Source organism: Thunnus thynnus, chromosome 22, assembly GCF_963924715.1.
Source record: "Thunnus thynnus chromosome 22, fThuThy2.1, whole genome shotgun sequence".
Taxonomy (NCBI): domain Eukaryota; kingdom Metazoa; phylum Chordata; class Actinopteri; order Scombriformes; family Scombridae; genus Thunnus; species Thunnus thynnus.
The window spans coordinates 20,920,951-20,945,440 of record NC_089538.1 but is presented as its reverse complement, the minus strand read 5'-3'; the positions used below and the strand labels follow the sequence as shown (position 1 = coordinate 20,945,440).

At 41.9% G+C, this 24,490-nt stretch overlaps 1 protein-coding gene across 8 annotated transcripts in view; it reads right to left on the bottom strand.

The window, feature by feature from the left end:
• The window catches only part of exoc6b (exocyst complex component 6B), a 114,894-nt gene that overhangs the window by 23,736 nt on the left and 66,668 nt on the right, over positions 1-24,490 (bottom strand). For 5 of the 8 annotated variants that reach the window (XM_067580513.1, XM_067580517.1, XM_067580515.1 and 2 more), the window contains 2 exons: positions 21,059-21,200; positions 16,515-16,588 (listed from right to left, as the gene is read on the bottom strand). In XM_067580513.1, coding sequence (XP_067436614.1) covers positions 16,515-16,588; positions 21,059-21,200 — 216 coding nt within the window. Of the gene's footprint in view, positions 1-16,514; positions 16,589-21,058; positions 21,201-21,241; positions 22,214-24,490 lie in introns of those variants that run through there. The other 3 variants (XR_010925516.1, XR_010925515.1, XM_067580518.1) reach the window with 2 other exon arrangements.

The window sequence follows — 24,490 nt, the reverse complement described above, 5'->3', positions numbered from 1 at the left end:
AGGGAGCATCACTTTTGAGTAAAACTGCACAGAACTTATAGATGGATACAACATTTTTAGCTTCAAAAGGGTCATAAGCCACCAGTCTCAACCACCTTAACTGCAGATACAAACACATTTACTAAAATTTAAAATACATTTGTGGCAAATTACTCTTCAAAAAACTATTCAGTTGCAAGGAAAAAAAAAAGAAAATCTATTTGCAGATACGGAAAAAATGTTTCACAACATTACAGCGGCTGCAGCTCGAAATGAAACACATCTCTCTTTCTCTCTCTCTCTCTTTCTCCGTCTCCTCAACAAACCCAAAACAGGAAACAGTTGAAAGGTGAGAGCTGTTTAAGGGCTTTAACTTTTTCGGTTTGACCATGAAATGACCGCAGTCTCTCTCAAACACACACACACAAACACACACACAAACACACACACAGGAAGGGGTGTAGATGCAGGTCGTATCGGGGAGACTGACGGAGAGGTCAAGACTGATAACGCAGAACAATGACCTGACCCGGTCACCGCACGGTCACTGTATGTGTGTGTGTCTGTAAAAATAATACGTATGACTGACAGTCAGCGAAGATGTGATGAATACACTCGGGCGTGTGTGTGTCTCTATTTGTAATTATATGAGTCAAAACTATTTATTAATGCGTGTGAGATGTCAGTTTATGTGCATGTGTGTGGCAGAGTGCAGGTCTGATCCACCTTGACCTCCCGACAACCCCCCCCCCACCCCCCCCTCCCCTCCTCCTCCCCAATTCCTGCCCGCTAGTTGACCATCGGTCGGAAGTAGCGAACCACCGTTCCCCACCCCGTCCAATCAGGTCGCTGAATAGCTCTGTTGTCGTGACCACTGCCTGACCTGTTGTCACGCCGATAAGGCCGGCCACAGACAGGACAGGAAGTTGAGACAGAGGCCGAGAAACACACACACACACACACACACACACTGACCTCTCCCACACACCCATAATAGCTTGAACTCATAAATCCGCAGATATGGACACACACATTTTGGAGCGGCTACTATTTTTTGCTGCGTTATCTTGAGCAACAGGATCAACGACCGCGTTATTACACTCAAGAGCCTGCTCTGCTCTGCCTGTGTGTGTGTGTGTGTGTGTGTGTGTGTGTGTATAAAGGGAGCTTTAAGGAGAAAGGAGAGGCAGGTGTGTATCTCTTCTGTGGAAGAGAGTGTGTGTGTGTGTGTGTGTGTGTGTGTGTGATCAGATAAGAGTGTTTTGGGGGTCTGACGGATAGTTCCCACCCCTCCCTGGCACCGACAGTTATCCCACTGACCTTACACTGCACCCAAACGTTTGGAGTCATGAGTGTGTGTGTGTGTGAAACATTTTTCTGTCGCACTTTATGGGGAAGAAGAAGAAGAAGCAGACATTGAGAGAGGCAGAGGATGAGGAGCGGTTAGATGAGGAGTGAGAAGCTTTGATTAAAAACAGTAAAATTCATGAAATTTACTCCACAAAAGACAAAGAAAGAGACGGAAAAGAAAGTTCAGCGCACTGTTCTTTCATTTTAACTTTTTAAATCTGGGATTTATCATTTTAGGAGTATGAGAAAACATCATAATATCAAATAATCTGGGTAGAAATATGAGTTTAAAACTGTTTTATCAGTGGGGAAACAACTTTTTTTTTTTGGTGCTTGGAGACAAAGCAAAATGAGATGAAATAAAGATGAAAATCTGTAAAAACTTCAAAAAAGGAGGAAAAGTGGACGATTTTATCTCCTCTTCATTATGCTCCACTTCCCTCTTCTTCAGTGGATGTTAGTTTGTGCGGACACGGTGTTTAACGCACATCAAACCGACCCTTTGATGAACAGCAGACGGACTGCTTGAATGCTAAAAGGTTACACTGTCTCTGCGTGCTTTTCTAGATGCATTTCCGTTGTTTGGTTCTTTTTTTTTTTTAAATTTCTACATCATTCGCTTTTTGTCCTTTGTGCCAACATTGTTATATTTGCAACTGCAGTCGGTTGCATTTTTGCTTAACTTAGACAGTAAACAAGGTTTGTTGCCGGTGTTTGCAGATCACAGTGACTCAGGAGAAAACACTGCTGTTATCCTATTTGTTCGTGATAAACAACAACAGCACTGCGATGTGACGCCATTATGCAGAGAGAGGAGCTAAAACAGCCAGTTTGACACAGAGGCTGAACTGAGGGGTCAGTATAAGATAAATAAAGAGTTTTTTGACCTCTTAGTCGTGCAAAGATATTCCACTAGAGCCCGAGAATATAAATATAGACCTGGAGATGAGTGGCTTAACTCTTTGTTAAATCCTTGTAGTTAATTACAACAATAGAAACGGCTAAAAATGATATTTTACGATGGAAAAGTCATCAAATGGAGCTTTAACTGTGTTAGATTAACTGTGGAGAGCACACAGGAAATACAGGGAGAGAGAGAAGAGAGAGGAGACGAGACGCTTTGGCCAGATTTAAAACCGGGGACGTCACGGTTGCGCGGTTACATGGTACGTCTCTCAGACCGCTCGGCCACCAGCGACAGCCTCACGCACCAACGTTTCTATTTATGTGTGTGTGTGTGTGTGTGTGTCGTCGAAAACAAACGTCTGCAACTGCTCGCATCCGTGTGTGTGTGTGTGTGTGTGTCGCTCTCTTCCAATAGATCGGCGGGCGAGCATTTAGATGTCCGTCTGCTGCTCATCCTCCCTTCGCCCCTCTTTCTTCTCCGCTCATCCCGCTCTTTCACCCCTCTCCACTCCTCTATTCATCCCCCCTTCTGTGACCGGTCAAACGGATGAAGAGAAGTGTCAGCCTCCCGAGGAGAGAGAGAGAGAGGTAGAGAGACAGAAGGAGAGACCGGAGGGGGGGGGGGGGGACCACCCTGTACGTCCGTTTCACCCGCTGTATCACTTTCACCTGACTGCACTCTTTCACTCGGTATCCCTCGCTTTCTGCTCCGCTCGCCTCACACATTTTCACACATTCATGTCTTGTTTTCTCTCTCACCGGCCAAAACTTTCTCTCTCTCTCTTTTCTTTTTTTTTTTCCCCCCATCGTCCGTGCTTTCCATCTCTCCTCCTGTCATCTTCTTCTCCGGTCTTTCGTATAAACTTTCTCCCCTTCATTTACGCCTTTCTGTTCCGATTTTTGCACTTTCGACATCTCCGCCCGCCCCCCCCTCCCCCCCCATCTCCTCCTCTGTTTATCTACTTCTGTGCTCATCTCCACGCTGCTCACCCTCCTCTCCCTCTTTCCTCATCCCTCCGTCTGTGTCTGCCTGAAGAGTTGAGAGGTCAAAGGTCAACCTGTTGCCGATGTGGTTTAAGCATGTGCGCTGGCCACCGTTCAATCCTGACACACACATGTACAGTTCATCCCCGTCTCGCCAGCAGTCCCTTCCCTGAACCTGACCTGTCACACACACACACACACACACACACACACACACACACACACACACACACACCCCCACACACACACTGCAGCTGTCCCAGTGTGACCACAGTCCTTAGGAATGCAACGGTAGCAGATTTTTCTGTCTCCTTCGATTTCTATGACCTCGTCTGTCTTTTCCTGTCCTCATTCTCACCTCTGTCTCACCATCTCCACATCTTTTCTCCTTACTCTTTCTAACATTTTCATCCCTTACATCACTTTCTTTCCTCACCTCACTTAAAACTTGACTACCTCAAGACTTGATTTGAGGTTTGAAGACAAAATAATGAAGTTTTGACCCAGTAAAATCCTGCAATAATGAAAAATGAACAAGTATTGCATAAAGTAAGCTATTTTTGGTGTATATCTAGTTCTAATGGCCTTAGAAGGCCTTCCTTTCCCGTTTTTTTACCCCATTTCTGTTACTTTAATTAGCTCCTCTCAAAATAAAGTCTTCTCAGGGTTTTTCCTGGCTCAAAACGGGCCTTTGGGTGCTGACTACGCATAACAGTAAGCATGTCCGCGTACAGTAAAGGCAATGAGTCTGCGCTACATTATTTGACAGAAATCTATGCATTTTCCTGTCCAAAAATGTGTGTTATGCTTGAGTAAATGAACCCCCGAATAACAAAACTGGTTAAAACGATAATTTCATTACAACATTAGAAGGAGGGGACGGGTGCAGGAGGCAGCACATGACGCAAAAAAAGTACTCTGCAGTTGTAATTCAGCGTTTAAGATTTTCACACTAGAGTTAGGGTTAAGGTTAAGCAGTTAAGGTTAGGGGGTTAGGGTTAGGGGGTTGGGGTTAGGGGATTGGGGTTAGGGTTAGGGGGTTGGGGTTAGGGGATTGGGGTTAGGGTTAGGGGGTTGGGGTTAGGGGATTGGGGTTAGGGGATTGGGGTTAGGGGATTGGGGTTGGGGTTAGGGTTAGGGGGTTGGGATTGGGGTTGGGGTTAGGGTTAGGGTTAGGGGGTTGGGGTTAGGGTTAGGGGGTTGGGATTGGGGTTGGGGTTAGGGATAGGGGGTTGGGGTTGGGGTTAGGGTTAGGGTTAGGGGGTTGGGGTTAGGGGATTGGGGTAAGGGTTAGGGGATTGGGGTTAGGGTTAGGGGGTTGGGGTTAGGGTTAGGGGGTTGGGATTGGGGTTGGGGTTAGGGTTAGGGTTAGGGTTAGGGGGTTGGGGTTAGGGGATTGGGGTTAGGGTTAGGGGATTGGGGTTAGGGTTAGGGGGTTGGGGTTAGGGGGTTGGGGTTAGGGTTAGGGGGTTGGGATTGGGGTTGGGGTTAGGGTTAGGGGGTTAGGGGGTTGGGGTTAGGGGGTTAGGGTGTAGATGTGTGTGAGAGGGGAGTTGATAAATTGCTGTTCAGCACACTCAGAGGGGATCTGAATTGTTGTTTTATTCTTTATTCTTATCATTTCTGGCGCTTGTGATTTCCTTTGGCGCTGGCTAAAACCTCTTTGAGGGGAGGTGCCAAAAATTCCTCTTTACAGGAAAAACCTGCCTCTAATATTTGTTATTTTGTCTACGTGTTGTGTACACTGGTCTCTGCTATTCCAAACGGTCTGTTTAGATGTCCTGAACAGGTCAAACCAAAATAAATCTGATCTTTTTGCCAGTTTAAAAAAAGACTTTAAAGCCCTCGAAAGTTTGGTATTTCTCCATAACGTTAAATCTTCAGGACTAAATGAGCTCTACTGAAAGTTAAAGCTGCAAAATCTTTAGATATTATTGAGTTTAACAAGCTTAAACGCACTCTAGCAAACCAAATGTGTCCTTCCAGTTGTCGCCCGTCTAAAGATACCCGGATACATGCTTCTGTTGTCACCTTTCAGCTGATTTAATAGTCAACTCAACCGTTAACTGAACACTAATGTGATAACAAGAATCTGAAGTTGAGTGCACAACGTCCACATCTGGCTTTGCATTACTTAATCTCTTTCCCTACTGTATTTTCACCTATTTGCTCGTGTCGGTTCCATGTTTTATTACTTTATCACAACTCCTTCTCTTGTCTTCGCCTACCTTTTCCACTTCTAACCCTGAGGCTCAATACTTACCATAACCCCTTCTTCTTCTCTTTCCTGTCTCTCCTAAAGTTCTTAAGTTACTTAAACCTTGCTCTCTTTTTCTTTTGGATCTCCCTCTCTTCCTTTTTGCTTTTCCCCTCCACACACATCCCTCCATATACGGGTGTAGATTTCAGGTCAACTCTGCTAAAGAAATTCAGAATCAAACCCCGAGAAATAAATCACACTGACACGCTATGAGTTCAAGCAATGGCTGAGGTGAAACTCAATTTATCCTCATTTCAAGACTGAAACAAGCAGATATATAAGACTGAGAAGATTTTACAGTAATTATCAAGTTGATATTATCAATATAAATGTTACGTGGGCGTAAAAAAAAAATGCTTTTGAGGGATTATTTCCTGAAGGAGTACATCATTTCTTTCAGTAGGTGTCAGGTGAAAGGAAACGAGAGCGCTGAGTAACATGTGCACTCATGTGTGGGGAACAATGAAGTAACAAACAAACTCAAGTGAAGGTTTCCTGCTACAGTGATGGATGAAATTGCTGCGTACAAGTTGTTTTTTCACACTGTGTGACAATAATAAAGGGAGCAAACTGCTTCTGACTCCCTCTCAAAGGGAGGAAACCTTATATCAGCATATTTTATCACATTTTGCTATTGTGAAATTAATGAGTATCACCGATTACAAGCGCCAGTTACACTCAAATACTGTCAAATTACAGTTATTGAGGTATTGCATTAAAAGTGTCATCTTTTATTATGTCAATCTTAACACGTCAGCTGTTATCAGAGGTTGTTTTTCTTTAATAAAAGGGAGTTTTGTTAAAAGATGATGACAAACCGATTTTATATTAAAAACTGTGACTCAAATGCTTATTTATACACTTTTGGGAGACGCATTGCTCAATTTGAATGTAATGTGGTTTTCTGAGACGATAGGGAATCAGATTAGGAAAAAAAAAAAGAAGACATATTGTTGTTTAATTTGGAGAACTTGTTGGGTTTTCCATTTCTAAGTTTTTTTTTTCTTCTTCGTTTTGTATTTGCCGTTTCCCTGCATGGATGTCAGAAGCTTTTCTTGGCTACAAACGACCTCTCTATGGACTACTTGAACCCATTTACACTTCATGCGTCGTGGGCGGATTGGATTGCTATCGGATATTAAAAAAAAAAAAAAAAAACAAGCTAAAAGGAAATGCACCAAAGATGCATCTGAGACGCATTAAAATCTGATTATTCGAACTACCTCCGGAGGTCGTTTCATAACATATTCTAGCCAGAACGTTTAAAAAGGTGTAAATACATCTGTCTCTCCAAGACACACATGTACTCCTTTCATAAGTGTAACTACTGTTACTGTCAGTGAGCAGTCTGGGGGAGTCGCCACTACTGATTCCTGTGATGACAGCAGATGAAAAGACGGGGGGGGGGGCGGGGGGGGAATCAGCTGTTGTTCCCGGTTACTATAAACAGACAGAGAGGAAAAACAAGCACCTCCGTCGATTTCAACACATAATAATCTCGTCCCTACAGATACATTTACCGTATTTTTGCCTTTTTAAACTATTTTCTACTGTATTTACTGTAATAATATTTGTCATTGTGTGTCGATGCGGTGTCCCGTATTGTCAATTGTCCTGTTTTGTGTTGTTTCTTGGCACGGACCTCTGTCGCAGCCGTAGTTCATCCATGTGTTTGTTTCTTGATAAACGTTGATTAGCTGCCAAATTGTTATTGTTTTAACTAATCTGCTAAATCGCTGTGGTTTGTACCTATTGTATGAGACACTTAAAATGGAAACTGGGTCTTTGTCTATGAACTCATTAATCTGTAGCCTGTCCAAAACACTATATACACTCGCCGACCACTTCATTAGGTACACCTGTGCAATCTAATGCAATATAATACAACGGCTCTGCCATAAATTCTACTTTTACAAAGCTTTTTTCAGTTTTTGTTGTCAGAAAGTGAACTAATATTTGTCCGCCATACATGAGGGGGAGCAAAATATTAGGAAAACTTTTCAATATAATGAACTCCAGTACACCATCATCACTCACTATGACCTCGATAATAAACATAAAGTAGAATTATCACCTTTCTGACAACGTCAACATAAACTGTAAACGTATAAGCTTCATAAAAGTAGAATTTATGGCAGAGCTGTTGTGTTTGATTGCACAGGTGTTCCTAAAATATGCCTTCATACCTTCCTCTCCTTCTACCTTTCCTTCACTTCTTCCAACTATCTCTCCTCTCTGCTGCTTCTCTCGTCGCCTCGTTAGTCCGGGTTACGAGGAGGTGAGGTGGAGGTTTTCTCTCCCACTGGGCCTCATCTCATCCCTTAGCCTGTCTACTACCCATACACACACACAAAATCGCTACTAGCTACGCTGGTCAATACACACACACATATACACAGAGAGTCAGGATAAGGGGAGCAGTTGTCATGCTGTGACATGTTGCTTTTGGAGAGAGAGAGAGAGAGAGAGGGAAGCTTCAGACAGAGGGCAGACAGTCCTGAAAGCAACAGTGTGTGTGTGTGTGTGTGTGTGTGTGTGCGCTATGTGGGAAAGTGTGTGGTTTGACCAATGAAACCAGTTAATGTAGGAGAGTGAGCAGATGGGAGATGGAGAGACAGATAAACTTAGGGAGGAAAGACATATACAGAATGGGAAGATGGAGTAGAAGGTAGAAGGAAAAAAAGGGAATTAAGAAATTAACTGGGAGAGTGAAAAGTGCAAGATGAAGAAAAAGGAGAAGAAGAAGAAGAAAGTGAAGGACAGAGAGAAGGCATATTAAGCTGAAAAAGAGAAGAAAGGAGAGAAGAAGATAAAGAGACGAATGGGAAGGAAGAGAAGAAGACAAGAAGAGGAGGGGAAGGAAAAGAGAAGACAAAAGATGAAGGAGAAGAAGAGGGAGAAAGGGGAGACGAAGGAGAGGAGGAAAGAGAAGAGAAATGAAATGCATAATTGGGGTAAAAAAGAAAAAATGAGGAGAAGAACAGAGAAGTGAAGGTGTCCAACAAGAAAAAGAGTTAAGGAGAGAAAAAACTAACAACAATGAGAAAAAGAGGGCAGAAGGTCGGAGATGTCATCTAAAAATAAAATTTTTTTAAAAAAGCAGAAGAGACCGATGAACAGATGGAATTTCACTGTCTGTGGTCAACCGAGGGTATGAACTCAGGACCCATCAATGACTGACAACACACACACACACACACACACACACACACACACATACACACACACATACACAAACATGACTGGGCCCAAGATGGAAGAATGCACGCCTGGCGTATAAACGAGTGGAGAAGGGGATGAGTGGAACTCTACTGTTGCAAACGTTTTTCTGGGGGCACGCCACACCGCAACACACACACACACACACACACACACACACACACACACACACACCAACAGACACACACACACACACCTAGAGACACACACACCCACACACACACACACCCACACAAGGGCCAGCCAAAGGTTTGAAGTAACCACAAACTTCTGAATGTTCTAAATATAGGAGGATTGATAGGATCTGTGGAAAAGGGCTGCCTGGGGAGCACGCACACACACACACACACACACTAACACACACACACACACACACTAACACACACGCAGACACGCTAACACAATCAGCCTCCTACGCTCATCAAATTATTTAGCAATCATAGAGAACAGGAGAAAGCTGCTGACAGCTCAGATAAGCTTGTTACAGCGAATCAGCCTTTTTCTAGACAGTTTGAAATGACTTTGCCATAAAAGTGAAAACCTGGTCTGGTGTGTTGCTGCTTTTTAGTCTGAGACTGACGTAGACAGACCCAGACGATAAGAGTAGTGTACGAACGGGGTCAAATCAGACGTGTGAAATATTTAATAGGTCCATTCAAGCCTATAGGTCAACTACTGATATCATGTTAAAGGGGACATACACGCTTTTTTTTGATTTTCTGTTATTTTGATACTGTTATGATGTCAGATGTTTATGATAAACATTGTAAAAGTTTCAAAGCATGAAGGGAACGTATGTAAAAATGCTGCCTGATGCTCCGTTTGCAATGTTTCCTCTACTTCCCCATTGAACTGGCGTTGACTCGTCAATATTTCAGATCAGATTAGATTCAGGCTCGACCACTTACAAATGTATTTGAGAAGTTTATATTTTGAGTAAATAACGCAAAAAAGAAGTGATCAGACCAGAGTGGACTCATCAGGAGGCGGGGCCTTAAAGAGACCTTAAAGAGGCCTTTTTTAACTGTGAATCATACAAAGATATTCCAGTAGAGCCCCAGATTATAAATATAGACCTGAAAATGTGCATGACACGTCCCCTTTAACCTCTTTGGGGTCCTTCATGCACCTCACATCACCAAAACCCAACTTTAATGAAGTTAATTGAAACTGTTGATACATTTGGAAGGTCCAGCGCTCAGATGATTGATCAACAGAAAATCTATCTACAGCAATTTTTAATTGTCACTTAATAGTCACTTAATTGTTCAAGCAAAGAAACCAAAGAATCCCACAAACTGTCTCTTTGGTTTCTTTTACAGTTAAGAGGTTTTGATCTTATGCTTTTATCAGTAAGACTTCATGGTGTGCAAGAACTTTGTTGTAAATGCTGTACATCACTGACTGTTGACATGATCTTGTGCTCTGGTGTACTGTGATGGGCATATTTCACTATTTTCCAACACTATATAAAGTTAAGGGTTAATCCAAGTCATCAGATATTAGTTGGAGTCGTTCATATTTGCAGGTAAAGATTACAAAAATACTTTGTGTTAAATCAGAACGTAAGAAGCTGCAGAGAAACCTGCATGAAGCAAAAACTGATGCAATCTGCACGAACGGTGAATCCCGACTGCAACGACCGATCTTTAACACGCCAAGTATCACCTTTCTCACACCATACTGTACAAACAAACACAAGTCTTCATCCTGAATTGTCAACCAGCTGTGTAGAGCCTCGCAAGACCTGCCAAACGGGCCCACACCTTGTCCCTGACTGGTCCTGATCCACCTTTCCACAACTTTTCTGAAGCTTTGAAAACCGAGGACTTGAATCTGTAATTAGGATTTCAAGTTTATTGGGTGTTTGTACGGTAAACGACATGACTGATGAGCTGTGGTTCCCCTTTTAACAAGATGCAGCTAAAGTGAATAAATTCTGAGATGTTCCCTCCTGCAGTGTTTCAGATACAAGTTCAAGATATTTTATACTTTTCAGGAACTTGTTAGAGATGCCAGAAAATTGCAACACAGTGAAAGAGTTTCCCTGGCAGCGGATGAACTCTGCTGACTTGTTGATTGCACCGCTTGCACATCTAAAAATGAGGCCTGTTTGCCAGTTTCATACATCATACTTCTTACTGTATTGGCCTGAATATCAAACAACTGTGATTATAAGACAAACCCCCCCCCGTTTTTCAACAAGATAACCACTTTTGGATTAGCATAGCGACATTAAGGCTACAAACAACCCATAATACGACAGCACACTGCTGATATATGACATGATCCCCAACTTTTAAAAACGCAGCTTTCCAGAGAAAAATCAACATTTTATATTCAAGCCAATATGATAATAATCTGGTTTGGAGTCTGTGCTGCTTTTCACTGGAAAGTTACAGAATTAAGTATAATCAGAGATGTCAATATGAAGACTAAATTGCCTGACAATGCAGTGCAAAGGAGACACTTAGTGTACAACATAGACTGTATTAAAACCGTGACGTCACCTGTTAGTTTGTGGACGTTTTGAAGCTTTTAGTTTGGCATTTTGACCGTCGCCATCTTGGTTTTTTGGAGCCAGAAATGATGAGAAGCGACCATATTTGGACGAGAGCGTGGACCCTGCAGCACATCACGCACCGCCGTGGTAACGACCTGTCAATCACAAGGTAGCCGCGCCCTAAAACATACCTTGCTTTATCGTCTATTTTACTCTAAATGGGGTCATAATTTAAAAAATGAACATCAGGCTGCATTGATGAAGACTTGAAACTAGCGATTGAGACCATAAATTCACTTGTAAAGTGTTTACTGAGGTCATTTTCTAATAAACTTGTATACAAACAGACTTCTTATTGGAGTCAGTGGAGTCGCCCCCTGATGGCCATTAGAGAGAGAATGTAGGTTTAAGGCACCAAATCAGGCGGTGCGGCAATTTGAATGGGGGTAGTGCGGTTCGACTGCGGACGGAAAGTTGAGCCAGAGTCAACTTTTGGAGACGTCACTGCGGCTGAAAGCTGCGGTGACCAATCGCAGCGGGAGATCAGACCGACAAGAGTTGTAAACTCTGAGATCAGGGAGTACTGAGACATTACTAAGACGAGGGGAGGACATTTCTCTTCGTTTGATAATGTTAGTAAGGTTAGACTTTGCTGACGGCTTCCTGACTCATTTTAAAAAAGACGTGAGAAAAAGAGAGAGAGAGCAGCTGTGGTGGAGCGAGCTAGAGAGTGAATGGAGAGAGGGAGTGCTGGTTATGAGAAAGCCGGTGAATCAGATCAATAAAACGTTATTTTCTAATTGTTTCACAGTGGTTATATTCTAGAGCACAAATAAACACACCCACAAACCCACACACCTTTGCTCGACCCTGTGACTGAACGCCGCACCGCCTGTCACTTCCTCATTAGTGTCCCTTTTCAGACCTGGAGCTACCTGCTTGGTGGACACACACTCAAAAAAAAAACAAAAAAACCCCATTTAACTTCCCTTTCTTTTTCCTAAGTCTCCAACATTTACACCAGCAGCAGCATTTTTAAAATCTAAATCTTGTTTTTGTTTCACTTTCTGTTTAAAAGTAAGGATTAATTTCTTGTACACTGAGAGCAAAAAAGCCGTACACTCTACAGATGAGTAAACACTGGATACTTCATTGAATTGGTATGGATCTGGGACACAGCTACGGTTATCTCATGCAGTAGGAACTAGAGAACTTTTCCATCTGTATAAGCAGCAGCAGCAGCAGGAGGAATAACATGTCGTCTTTCTGGCCAAATGGAAAAGAAATGCAAAACTCTGCTCGGCTCGGGCAGAAATAGAAACATAACACATCATGTTGCACAACACCGAACCACAGGGATATACGAACTTCTCATTACGGCGGTGAAAACACGTCACTTTACGTACAGATTTTTGCAAGCATGCCGTGTGTGTTGAAGAGGCATTTTCAAACTCTGTATGTGTGTATGTGTGCGTCTAAAAGTGTGTGTGTGTGTGTGTTTCTGTGTGTGTGTGTGTGTCCCTGGGGGAACTCCTGTCTCGGCCCTGTCCCAGGACCCCGGAACCTTCCAGAACACCGGGACCCGACTACACAACAAAACGGCCCCGTCAGCGTGATTTATCGACCATTCAAACAACCAGGTCACACACACACATATACACACACACACACACACCAAAGCATCACACATATGAAAGCGCATGTTGACACGCAAACATGAAAAATTTGGTTTCACACACACACACCCTGAAAGAATGTGGATCACACACACACAAAAAATGCACCCAGGCAGATGTGTACACACACAGAAATGACGGATAAAAGCACGTTCGGGGGCGGGAGGAATGCGCCTCTTTTGATATGATAAGAAAGGTTAAAAAAACAACAAAAAAAAAAAAAAACAATGGATGAGTTTAAAAAGAGAAAGAAATAAAAGAGCAAATGAGCTGAATAACTCCGAAAAGGAGCGATGGAGTCAACTGATTCTGATCGGCAAAAGAAAGAGAGGAGAAGAAGGAGGAGGAGGAGGAGATGGAGATGGACGAAGAGGAGGATGAAGCGAGCAATGGGAGCAAAGGAGGGGAAAGGGCGGGGAGGGGAGGGGAGGGGAGGGGGTGAAGTAAACATCGATGCCGGATGAATGCAATTTTTTTCTTTTCTCCTTCTCCCCATCTTTCCCCCCTTTCCTTCTCCTCCTCCGAGCGAGAGAACAAGAGGCACTGCATCATCCCGACAGGCGGAGAAAGAGAAGAGAGGGAGAGAGAAAGAGGGATTGTGACGGAGGGATAAAGGGCTATCCGTCTCTGTCTGTCACCTCATTCATCGTCCCCTGCTCCGTCCTGCCGGCCCATCCGTCATCCGCTGTCACACACACACACACACACACAATCACACACACACAAAAATACAGACACACACTTTCCACCCACTTTCACACACTGAACAACAACAAACACACACTCTCACACACACACACACACACACACACATCAAAGACGGGGAAGGCAGACACACAAACTTTGACTCGCTCGCTCGCTCTCCGCCCTGTTTCACACATTCACCCGAGATGACACACAAACTAACACACACACACACACACAGTCACTCTACGCTTAGTTTCACACACTTAGCGCGCACACACACACACACTTTCTTCCCACTTTCACAGCAAAAAAAAAGACGACAAACACACATAAACGGACACACACAGCAAGCCAGAAAGGCACACACACACACACAAGTTCGCTCGGGCTCTCCGCCCCGTTTCACACATTCAACGACGATGACGGACACACAAACACGCACCAAACTTTCTCTCATAAAAAAAAAACAAAAAAAATAAAAAAACGACCACAACAAGTTCGCTCGCTCGCACGCGTGTTCATGCACGTACGCACACAAACACTTCCCCGCCCCAACATCCTGGTTTCTCAGCCTCCAGAACACAGCGGAGCCGTCCAGTTCTGTCCGCCCCCCCCCTCTTCTTCTTCTTCCTCCACCGCCCCCCCCCCCTTCTTCTTGAGTGGTTCTGCTCGGTTTTTCCCAGGACCCAAAACAAGACGCCCCGAGTACACAGCCGGGCCACTTCCTGCACTCGACTGTTTCTCAATATCTGGTCTGAGGACCCAAGTCGTGGTCCGCACACACATTGCTGACTGCTAGGACGACGCCACAAAGCGTTTCGAGCCGTAAAAGCACAACCACAAAGCGGCGTTATTGCTTCAGTACGTTTCTTGATGATAGATCACTTCTTAAGCAGTAGATTCTGCAGGATATCGGCTCTGATTAGCCTTCTGATCGACCATATTGATCACATGAATCACAGGTCACCATCCCCCGAGTGGATGGGAGCGGGTTGGGGTTGCTTGAAGTCCATATAGGTCAGATTACGCAATGACAAACATCATCAGTTTGTATAAAGGTTAGATGAGAGGATAATGTGCATCCTGTGTTGACAACTCAACCCATTTTGTATACATTATGTGGGACTGCTCTAAACCAGTATATATACACAAAGGACCAGTGGAGGGGAACTGGTGCCCTTTAATCTTTTAAATCCACCCTGAGTTTATTCCTGAGTTGCTCGTCTACTGCAGTGAAGTAAAGACCGATGACGTGGAGATAAAAACATGAAGCAATAAGCAAAACGCACATCATGACTCACAATATGATAACAATGGTACTATTGGTGCTATTGGTGCTATTGGTATTCTTAATATGTAAACGGATACCGATACCGTCACAGTCATCGTTGGGTTACGGCGGTGAGTAAGTGAAAAGTATCCGACGAGCTCGTCATGACGGTCATATCGACCTTTAAAAAGCAGCTGAACTCATCAGGATTTTTTTTGAGTGTTGACCAGTGAATCACAGCACAGAACAATGTAACCTGGAATGTTGATTACGTCTGTGGATACAAGTCAGTGTTCAAAGACTTTATTAACCCCGTCATGCATGGTGTCCACTACAGCGGAAGGATATTTGGAAGCCATTTTGAACCATTTAAGTTGTAGTATCATGTCCCAACTAACAGGTGGTGAACCTTCAATTCCATCTGAATATCATTTTTGACTCTCTCTGTGATTTTGAGATACTGAATCATAAATTCAAAATGGCGTAAGGTGAAGGAAATGCACCAAGTAGCTCAGGAATATCTGTTAAAATACTTTTATTCTCAGAGGGAAAAACAGGTAAAAAGTATATTTTTCAACTAAATAAGATGTTTGAAATACTTTTATCAAGTTTTTAATAATATTTCTCTTGTACATTTTTTTTTCTGTGACTGAAAATACATCTCAAAGGGTATATATTCTGCCTATTGGACCTTGGACATGTTTTTCAAATATCCTCTCTATTGTTGTTGTTATTTAATGTTCCTATATGTGTATTCATACTATTTGCTCTTAGTAGTAAAATAATATATATAAAAACATGTGGTTTTTTTTCTTATATTGATTTCAATTAATCATTTTTTACTCCGTTGATGCATGGTGTCAAAATACAATATATTTAAAAAAAAGTTATTGTCATGATTTTTCACTCGTTTAAGAGTAAAAATAAACAATAAAAACTCTGTGATTTAATAATTAATGCATGAAAGGGTAAAAATATATTTGGATGGTTCCTGAAATTTCCCAAAACATCTAATCATGTGCGTCTGGATTTTTATTCCCTGTGTGCTTTTGTGACTTTTTTCTTATATTGTTCATCTTGTCTGTATCCGATCAATCAGATCTGCTGTTAATTTGTCAATTTTGAGTTGATCTATGTGCTGTATGTCTTTATTTCAGTCTGTGCTTTAGTATAGTTGAAGCTTTAAACTGCTCGATATACACATTTATGATTTTTTTTAACATTCTCACAATAATTTTGAGGGGCGTAGCGTTGACGTGCAGATTCAGTTTGAGTTGGAAAGATGGAGAATTCGACAAGAGGGGGACGAGACAAACAGATTTTAAAATGCATTTAAAAACACATGACAGCAAGTGAGAATAAAAGAGATTAAAAAAAAATTAGAGAGATGGAAGACGAGGAGGATGTGAGATGGATTGTTGTCAAATAAAAATTAAAAAAAAAAAAAAAGCAGAAAAAGAATCAGAAAACTGAAGGAGGAAGATGAGGGAGGGGTGTGTGTGTGTGTGTGTGTGAGGGAGGATGGGAGGAAGGATGAAAAGGACGAGGGGGTAGGAGGAGGAGGAGGAGGAGGAGGAGGAGGTAGAAGAAAGATAGTGGAGGAAGAAAAAAAAAAAAAAAAAAAAAAACAGAGAAAGAGAAAACGAAGGAGAGAGGACCACGAGGGAGACAAAGACCTACTTGTCTCAAGTCACTGAAGGCCAGAAGCAACGTGTCACCCTGGAAGCCTGCGACCGGGCCGGCTCTGGCAAAACCTGTGGGAAAATACAAACCCGCCCCCCCCAGTCCACCCCCGGAGAGAGGGAAGAGAGGAGGAGGAGGAGAAAAAAAAAAAAAAAAAAAAGAGGGTGAAAAACGGAATAATAAAAGGACCTGGTCGGATTCGCTATGCATCGGGATAGATTGGCAGACAAATGACAGCCTGGGGAGGAGGAGGAGGAGGAGGAGGAGGAGGAAGGGGAGGGCAGGGTGTTAGAGTCATGTCGCTGGGTCTTGTTGAAAAAGAGAAAGAGAGGGTGTGTGTGTGTGTGCGTGCTTGTGAGAGCGAGATTCGGTGTGTGTGTGAATAAGGGAGAGTGTGTGTTTGTGGGTGTGAAAGAGTTTGTAGGTTGTGTTGAATGTGTGTGTGTGTGTGTGTGTGTGTGTATGACGTATCTAGCATTTGTCTTGCTGAAAGTGGTAGTGTGTGTGTGTGTGTGTGTTTATTTGTTGTTTGGACAAGCCTTTGACCGCATGTTTGAGAACAGTCGAGGACTGTTGGATTTTGAACCCAAGGTGATGCCTGTGTGTGTGTTTCAGTGTGTGTGTGTGTGTGTGTGTGTCGGGGTCGTACGGAGTGTGAGCTGGGGTCTTGGCGTCAGTTGGCCCCCGTAAACAAGCCGACTGGTATTCTGAGCGAGGGAACGAGAGAAAAGAGGAGTGCCGCGGAGAGAGAAAGAGGAAAGAAGAAGAAGAAAAAAAAAAAAAAAAAGAAAAAGAAAGAAAGAGCGAGCCTGTAGCTAATCTCTTTCACCTCAGGACACACACACACACACACACACACACACACACACACACACACACAGAAACACAACGCCATACACACCACAGCACTGATTACACGCCTGCCATCTTCAGTGACCCCCCTGACACACACACACACACACACACACACACACACACACACAGCTCATGAACTGTGATGCTATCGGCTAAACTAACCTTTTATCTCCTTCTCCTTCCTTTTTTTTTTTTTACCTGCTAACTTTTGCCTTTTGCTTCGCTCTTAACCTTCTTTTTCTTTATTTTTTCCTCCGTTTTTCTTCCTCCTCTTCCTCCTACTTCGTCCTGTTACTTCAACGACAAAACTGTTAGTTTGTCATCACCTTGCAAAACTACAAACGTGAGTGTTTTCTGATTTAGAGGCCACATCGCCAGAAGGAACATCGTTTGTCAGCGCTTCAAAATATAACAAAAATGATCCATATGAGCGTTTTCTGATCTGTAACGTCTACTGTTAAGGTTTGGTAAAGTTTATTGAAGGATTCTCAGTAGTTAAAGCGTCTGTTGGTAGGAGACAGGACGGCCTCAAGTGTCAGATTAGACCTCACAGACCAATCACAGTTGTAAAAATTAGGCGAAAGAAGGCGTTTTATGTGCCCCAGATTCTGTTTCCGTTGTCTAATATTGTGTATAATGTGATATTGTGCCGGAATAAGAGCTTTCTCGGCCGTAGGAAAACATTAATATAGTTTAAGTGTGATTGAATGACCTGTACTTTCGTCTCCTTCATTTTCACCTTTTTCATGATTTTTGTTTCCGTTGTCTTTTTTTTTTGTGCTTCTTAATCATTTTCCGTTTTTTTCTGCAGCACTTTCATTCATCTTCCTGCTCTCTGTATTTTTATATCTTTCTCTCTATTTTCCATTTATTCATTTTAGTCTCTTTTTTTTTAGGTAACAAATCCCTTTTCCTCACTAAATATTCCAAAATTTTAAAAACATTTTTCTAACTTGTCTTTCTTTATTTCCTCACTTCTTCATTTTCTAGTTGTGACTTTACCAATTTTTTTTTTCACTCTTGGTGTCATTTACACCTGTTTTTCTCCAGATGTCCATTTTCCTTCTCTTTTGTCACTTTTTCATTTATTTTCCTAATCCGTCCCTTTTACTTCTCTATCGTTTGTCAAAATCTACTGTTAAGGTTTGGTAAAGTTTATTGAAGGATTCACAGTAGTTAAAACAAACCCCAAAGCGTCTGTTGGTAGGAGACGGGACGGCCTCAAGTGTCAGATTAGACCTCACAGACCAATCACAGTTGTCAAATTAGACGAAATAAGGCGTTTTATGTGCCCCAGATTCTGTATCCGTTGTCTAATATTGTCTATATTGTGATATTGCGCCAGAATAAGAGCTTTTTCAGTTGTAGGAAAACATGAATATAGTTTGTTTTAAGTGTGATTGAATGACCTGTACTTTCGTCTCCTTCATTTTTGCCTTTTTCATGATTTTTGTCATTCCGTTGTCTTTTTTTTTGTGCTTCTTAATCATTTTCCGTTTTTTTCTGCAGCACTTTCATTCATCTTCCTGCTCTCTCTATTTTTATGTCTTTTTCTCCATTTTCCATTTATTCATTTTAGTCTCTATGTTTTTTTAGGTAACAAATCCCTTTTCCTCACTAAATATTCCCAAATTTTAAAAACATTTTTCTAACTTGTCTTTCTTTATTTCCTCAATTCTTCAATTTCTAGTTGTGACTTTACCAATTTTTTTTCTCACCCTTGGTGTCATTTACACCTGTTTTTCTCCAGATGTCCATTTTCCTTCTCTTTTGTCACTTTTTCATTTATTTTCCTAATTTCCTTCTCTATCGTTTATACAATTCTCTTGACTTCTTTCCCTTTACTACAGAGTGAACTTATTCACCCGCATTTGTCTTCTGTCTCCATCATCTTTTTGCACTCATTTGTATCAGTTTCCCTTCTTTATCTCCTCCGTCTCTCATCTTCTAGCCTCTTCCTCTCCATCTTTTTTCTCCTCTTCCCTTGTGAGCGTATTCATTTCATCCGTACCTCCCTTTTCGTTTTATGTGTCACCATCCTGAAATTCCTCCTTTTACTTAATCTCTAATCCCTCTTTCTTGTCCCCCTCTCCCCTCACTTCCTCCTCCTTTCAGTCTCGACATTAAATTTTCATTAAATCCCTCCTCTCATCCATGTATTTTTTGCTCTTTCCGTCTGCGGTGTGTACTCATTCTTTTTTTTTTTTTTTTTTAATTTCACACCACTTTCATTTAATCCAATTTTCCCTGCCCTCTTGTCCTTCAATCTTTCATCCCATTCTGCTCCATCTTTCCCTCTTTTTTCCTCCATTTAATCCAATCAAAATTCACCAACTTTAGTGTGTATTTAACTTTCACTTAATTCTTAATTTCTCTTCATCGTTCTTCTAGTTTTCTGACTATTTTCTCCCTTTTCAAACCGCCCTTTTCTTCTTCTTTTGTCTTCTTAAACTCCCTCTATACATTTTATGTTCTCCATTCCTTTAATTCCTTTTCCCTCGTTCTTACTCGCTCTTTCCGTCCATTTTTCATTCTTACTGTACGCTTGTTCACTATTTATCATCTTTCATTCATCCTCTCTCCTTTTAAATCTAATCCCTCTTTTCCACTCCTGTTTCCTTCTGTCTTTCTCTCCATCTTTTCAAATCTTCCTCTGCTTCGTCCCTCTTCTGTATCTCCCTCCCTCCTCCTCCTCCCTTTTCCTTACATCTCTCTCCACCCTTCCCGTTTTTCTCATCGGAGTCCTCCGTCTGCCCTGAATAAGTAACTCTGTAACCTCCTAACCCCTCCGCAGCACTGCACGCATGTCACTGCACATCACGTCACACACACACACACACACACACACACACACACAGTGTGACCCGCGCTGTGACTCTAAGAACCTTGATCATGTAAAAACCGAGCCAACGACGCCTCGCGCTTTTTTCATTCCTCCTCCCCCCCCCCCCCTTCCTTTATCTGCAAAGTGCTCTGCATCCTAAAGTCTCAGAAGACAGTGAGAAGTGGGAGGGAGGTGAAAGAATAGATGGACGGACGGGGAGTAAAAGAGAGAGAGAGCAGAGAGGAGAGGAGAGAGAGGAGAGGATGGGAAGGAGAGAAGAAGAAGGATGAACTGGGGTAGGAAGCAAGAAAAAGGAGGAAAAAGATGAAAAGAGGAGGATGAAAGGAGACAAAAGTGGCACGTAAAAATTTTTTAGAGAACGGAGGGTATTAAAAGAGTTGTTCCATAGCGCCCCCTTTGGTTTCAAACGCGAACTGCACACAAAGATGAGTTTTTTTTACAAAGTAGCACCTGATGCACGAATTAAACTTGCTTCGTTTGTGTGCGAGAGGTGTTTGAAACCAAAAAAAGCAAAACTAATCCATATTTATTTATTATTAATCCATAAATACTGGATCATAATACACACAGAAGCTTTTTTTTTGTAGGGAAGGTGAACAATTGTGGCACTTTCTGTATACCTTTTACGGGTGTACGCGCATGTGTGTAGATGTGGTGGATGAATAAAGTAAACTAGGACAGATGAGAATATGTGAGGAAAGGAGGAAGTGGACAAAGTAAGGTAAGGGAGAAGGTAGGGAGTTTAATTTATGAAATATATATGAAAAGGGAGTTAACGATGACCAACAAGGAGATGATAAAAAAGCTTAAAATAAAAAAAAAACTAGACGCTGACACTCACTCTCGCACTCCTTCACGTCTGTGTTGAGCTGGTGCAGAGCTCCCATGGAGATCTGTCTGACCTCCGGGTCGAGCAGGAGCTGCATCAGGGAGGTTGAGATGTGTTTACAGGCCGACATGCACGCCGTCTGGGCCACTTTACCCTAAGATATACAGAGACAGACAGACAGACAGACAGACAGATAGACAGAGACAAGAAAGATGAGATCTCCGCACTGCTCGTCCCAGAGACCATCTGTGATTCGAACGGTGTGAACGTGACTATGACTTATTCCTGGGGGAGGGGAAGTTTCTGTACGTGACGCTCTCTCCTTTTCCAAGGAAAGACCTGCTAGACAGTTTTGACACTGAGTCAGTGCTGCTACATCAATTTGAGCAACAAAGAGTGTCAAAACAGATCGTTATTTATGACAAAATATTCCCAATTATTATTTTTCTGGTGGCAGAGAGCCTAAAATTACATAGACGTGTTCAGATATCTTTTGGTGAGTTGTTTTCTTGCAATATGACCTTTAAAGTTCAATCCCTATTTTCGTGGATGTCACATGTGTGGTGTTCAATGACTTCTAATTTAACAGATGATAAAAAAGATGATATTTTTTTGCTTTTCTTGAGTAGCTGAATGAAAGAAAATCTGAATTTGTCTTGATTTTCTTCACCAAAAATGCCTTGAAAGCTCATCACCTCCAACAACAACACACACACACACACACACACACAAAGGGAGGCTGAGATGTACATCCAAGCGTATACAAACCCAAATATATATGCAACACACACACACACACACACACATTCATACATGCTTGTGTGGTAAAATCACAATTAGTTCAGGTGCATTTTATCCCAAGAGTTTTTTTTTTTTTTAGTGTATAAGCACACACACACACACACATACACACACACACACACACACAAGTAGAGTGACTGTTAATAAAGTGTGCTGCATTCAGGTGCAGTCAGAATGATGAAGTACCATAATAAGAATAAAAGCAGCGGATAAGGAAGTACATGACAACGCATTAATACAAAAACCAAAACATGTGTTTGTGTGGGTTTGATTGAGTGTGTGTATGAGTGTATTATGTGTTACTGTGTGTGTGTGTGTGTGTGTAATCTCAGTGACTAGCCGTGGCCTTGATCTTGACCTGGACGTCTGCATTCCAACACAATGAAGCAAACACATGAAAAAAAAAAAAAAAAAAAAAAAAAAAAAGGAGACGAAGGGGAAAAGAACAGAAAATGAGGTAAAGCTTGTAAAAAGAGTGAAAGAGCAAAAGTGCAAGAAGGAAAAGAAAGGGGGGCGCAGGATGAAATCGAAGAAATCCGCTAGTTCTGTTCACTTGGAATCATTAAATAACTCCTTTTCGGTTAACATGGTGAGATCACAGACGTATCAAAAATCATTTTAATCCTTGTAATCTCTGGTTTTGTGTCTGGAATAAGGAGCAAAAAAGAAGGAAATAAAAAGGAAACGCATGTTCTACTGAAGGGTTCTGATTACCCAAATTAATCCTGATGTGACTTTGATGTGTCCGGCAGACACAAACACACCTTAAAGTGATTAAAAATAAACACCAGATCTTCATTTCCAGCTCTGCATATGTAATTACCATCATTCGTCACACAATGAGAGTAGACATGCATGCGCACACACACAAATATACACACAACCGCATACAGAATAGTGTAATTATACTCAGTGTTTAGCTTTAAGTGTTGGTGTGACTCTGTTATACTCATGTCATTACACTGTATGTTTATATAGCTCTAATTGCACTTTCTGTTTCGGGATGTTATTTGGTTGTGTTTGAAAACGTTTCTATCATTCACAGTGAATCGACATGATTATCTAACAAATCTTTTGAGTGTATGTTAATGAATGTGCACATTAAAGTCCAATGATTGACTTGGATTTTATTCTTTTTCCTTATTTTTTTGCCCTTAATTTTGAAACCCCTGTCATATAAACTGATGGGGCAGATAAAATAGCACTTAAAATGCTATTTAAACTGAATTCCTGTAGAGGTGAATCTTTTAACAGCTTTACGGTCTGGTCACGCCAGTATTTAAAACTTTCCCCGTCAAGTTCAATAACTGGCTGTCTTGAGGGAACAAAGAGCCATAGAGTCCAGCTAGCGTAGCTTATTAGCCGTGTTGCACCGTCCTGTTTCATTTAACCTCCTCTGTCAAAGTGTAAACTGCTCCACAACAAAGAGGAAGGTTTGCAGACATTTATCAGACAGGATTGATGGTATGAATACGTCTTGTGAATAAACTGTCTGAACTTATTGGTGATTAGCGACAGCGCTAACAAGCTCAAGCGGTTAGCAAGCTTGTTAGCAGGGAAAGCTTTTTTTCCCACCTCTTCAACAAAACTCTTTATTGAATGAAACAATCCTGAGAACAAAATGCCAAGAGCAGAGTAAAAAGACAAGTAAAGTGAAAAACAGATGTCTGAGGAGCTATTGTGACTTCTTAGAGCTAGCTTGTTCCAAACTGGCTAGCATGCTAGTGGTTAGCCACCTCGCCCTGAGCTAAATGCACTAAAATGTTATGTACATGCTCCTGAAAACACATCACTTAGATCTTTACTTTTATACATTCTTACATCCTGGTTTGCTAATGTTTTTTGTTTTTTTTACACAGAGTTTAATAGTCCGGTTCCCAGTACAACTGGGATGGAAACTATCCGCTAATGCCAAAAAATAATAAATGAACAATTAATGAGACATGTACAACACATTAATTTTCCTGTGAAGTGATGCATTTGTAAAAATTCTGACAAACGGCCAAACTTCCAAAGATTTCCTGTTGCTGTAAAAACCCTCAGTAACTTCCAGATACATCCAAAATCACACATCCAGGAAATTTAGCAAAGAATTACCTTAATTTGCAAGAAACTCACATTACACATTAATTAAAATTCTTTGCTTTCATTAAGAAACAACGTTGTTAAATCATTTTTAAATTTTTAGTGACATACATTAATATTTCCTCTGTTCTTCAGGCAGCAGCTCAACTCGCTGCCGCTCTAATGAACCGGCTCCCCCCCCCCCCCCCCCCCCCCCCCCCCCTTCTTTTTTTTTTGCAGATCCATAAAATTCATCTTATTTTATATAACAATCCTGACAGCAGCAGAAAGATCCCATTGTAGCTGTGTAAGTGTGTGTAAGTGAACTGAGGTCCACCTCAGGAAAGAGTCTGGAGCACAGTTCATTCAAGAGGCAGCCCTCACCTCAAAGGGAAAATCAAATTACACACACGGTGCACACGTGCAAGCACATATGTTGGGAGAAACACACACCTACAACTGGCCGGATATCCTCCAATACGATCCTGGCCTCTGAACTCTGTATGCACACACGTAGACACACACACACACTCCGCACAACCCCGGGGGTCAATTATAATAGGGTGAGATTGAGCATGA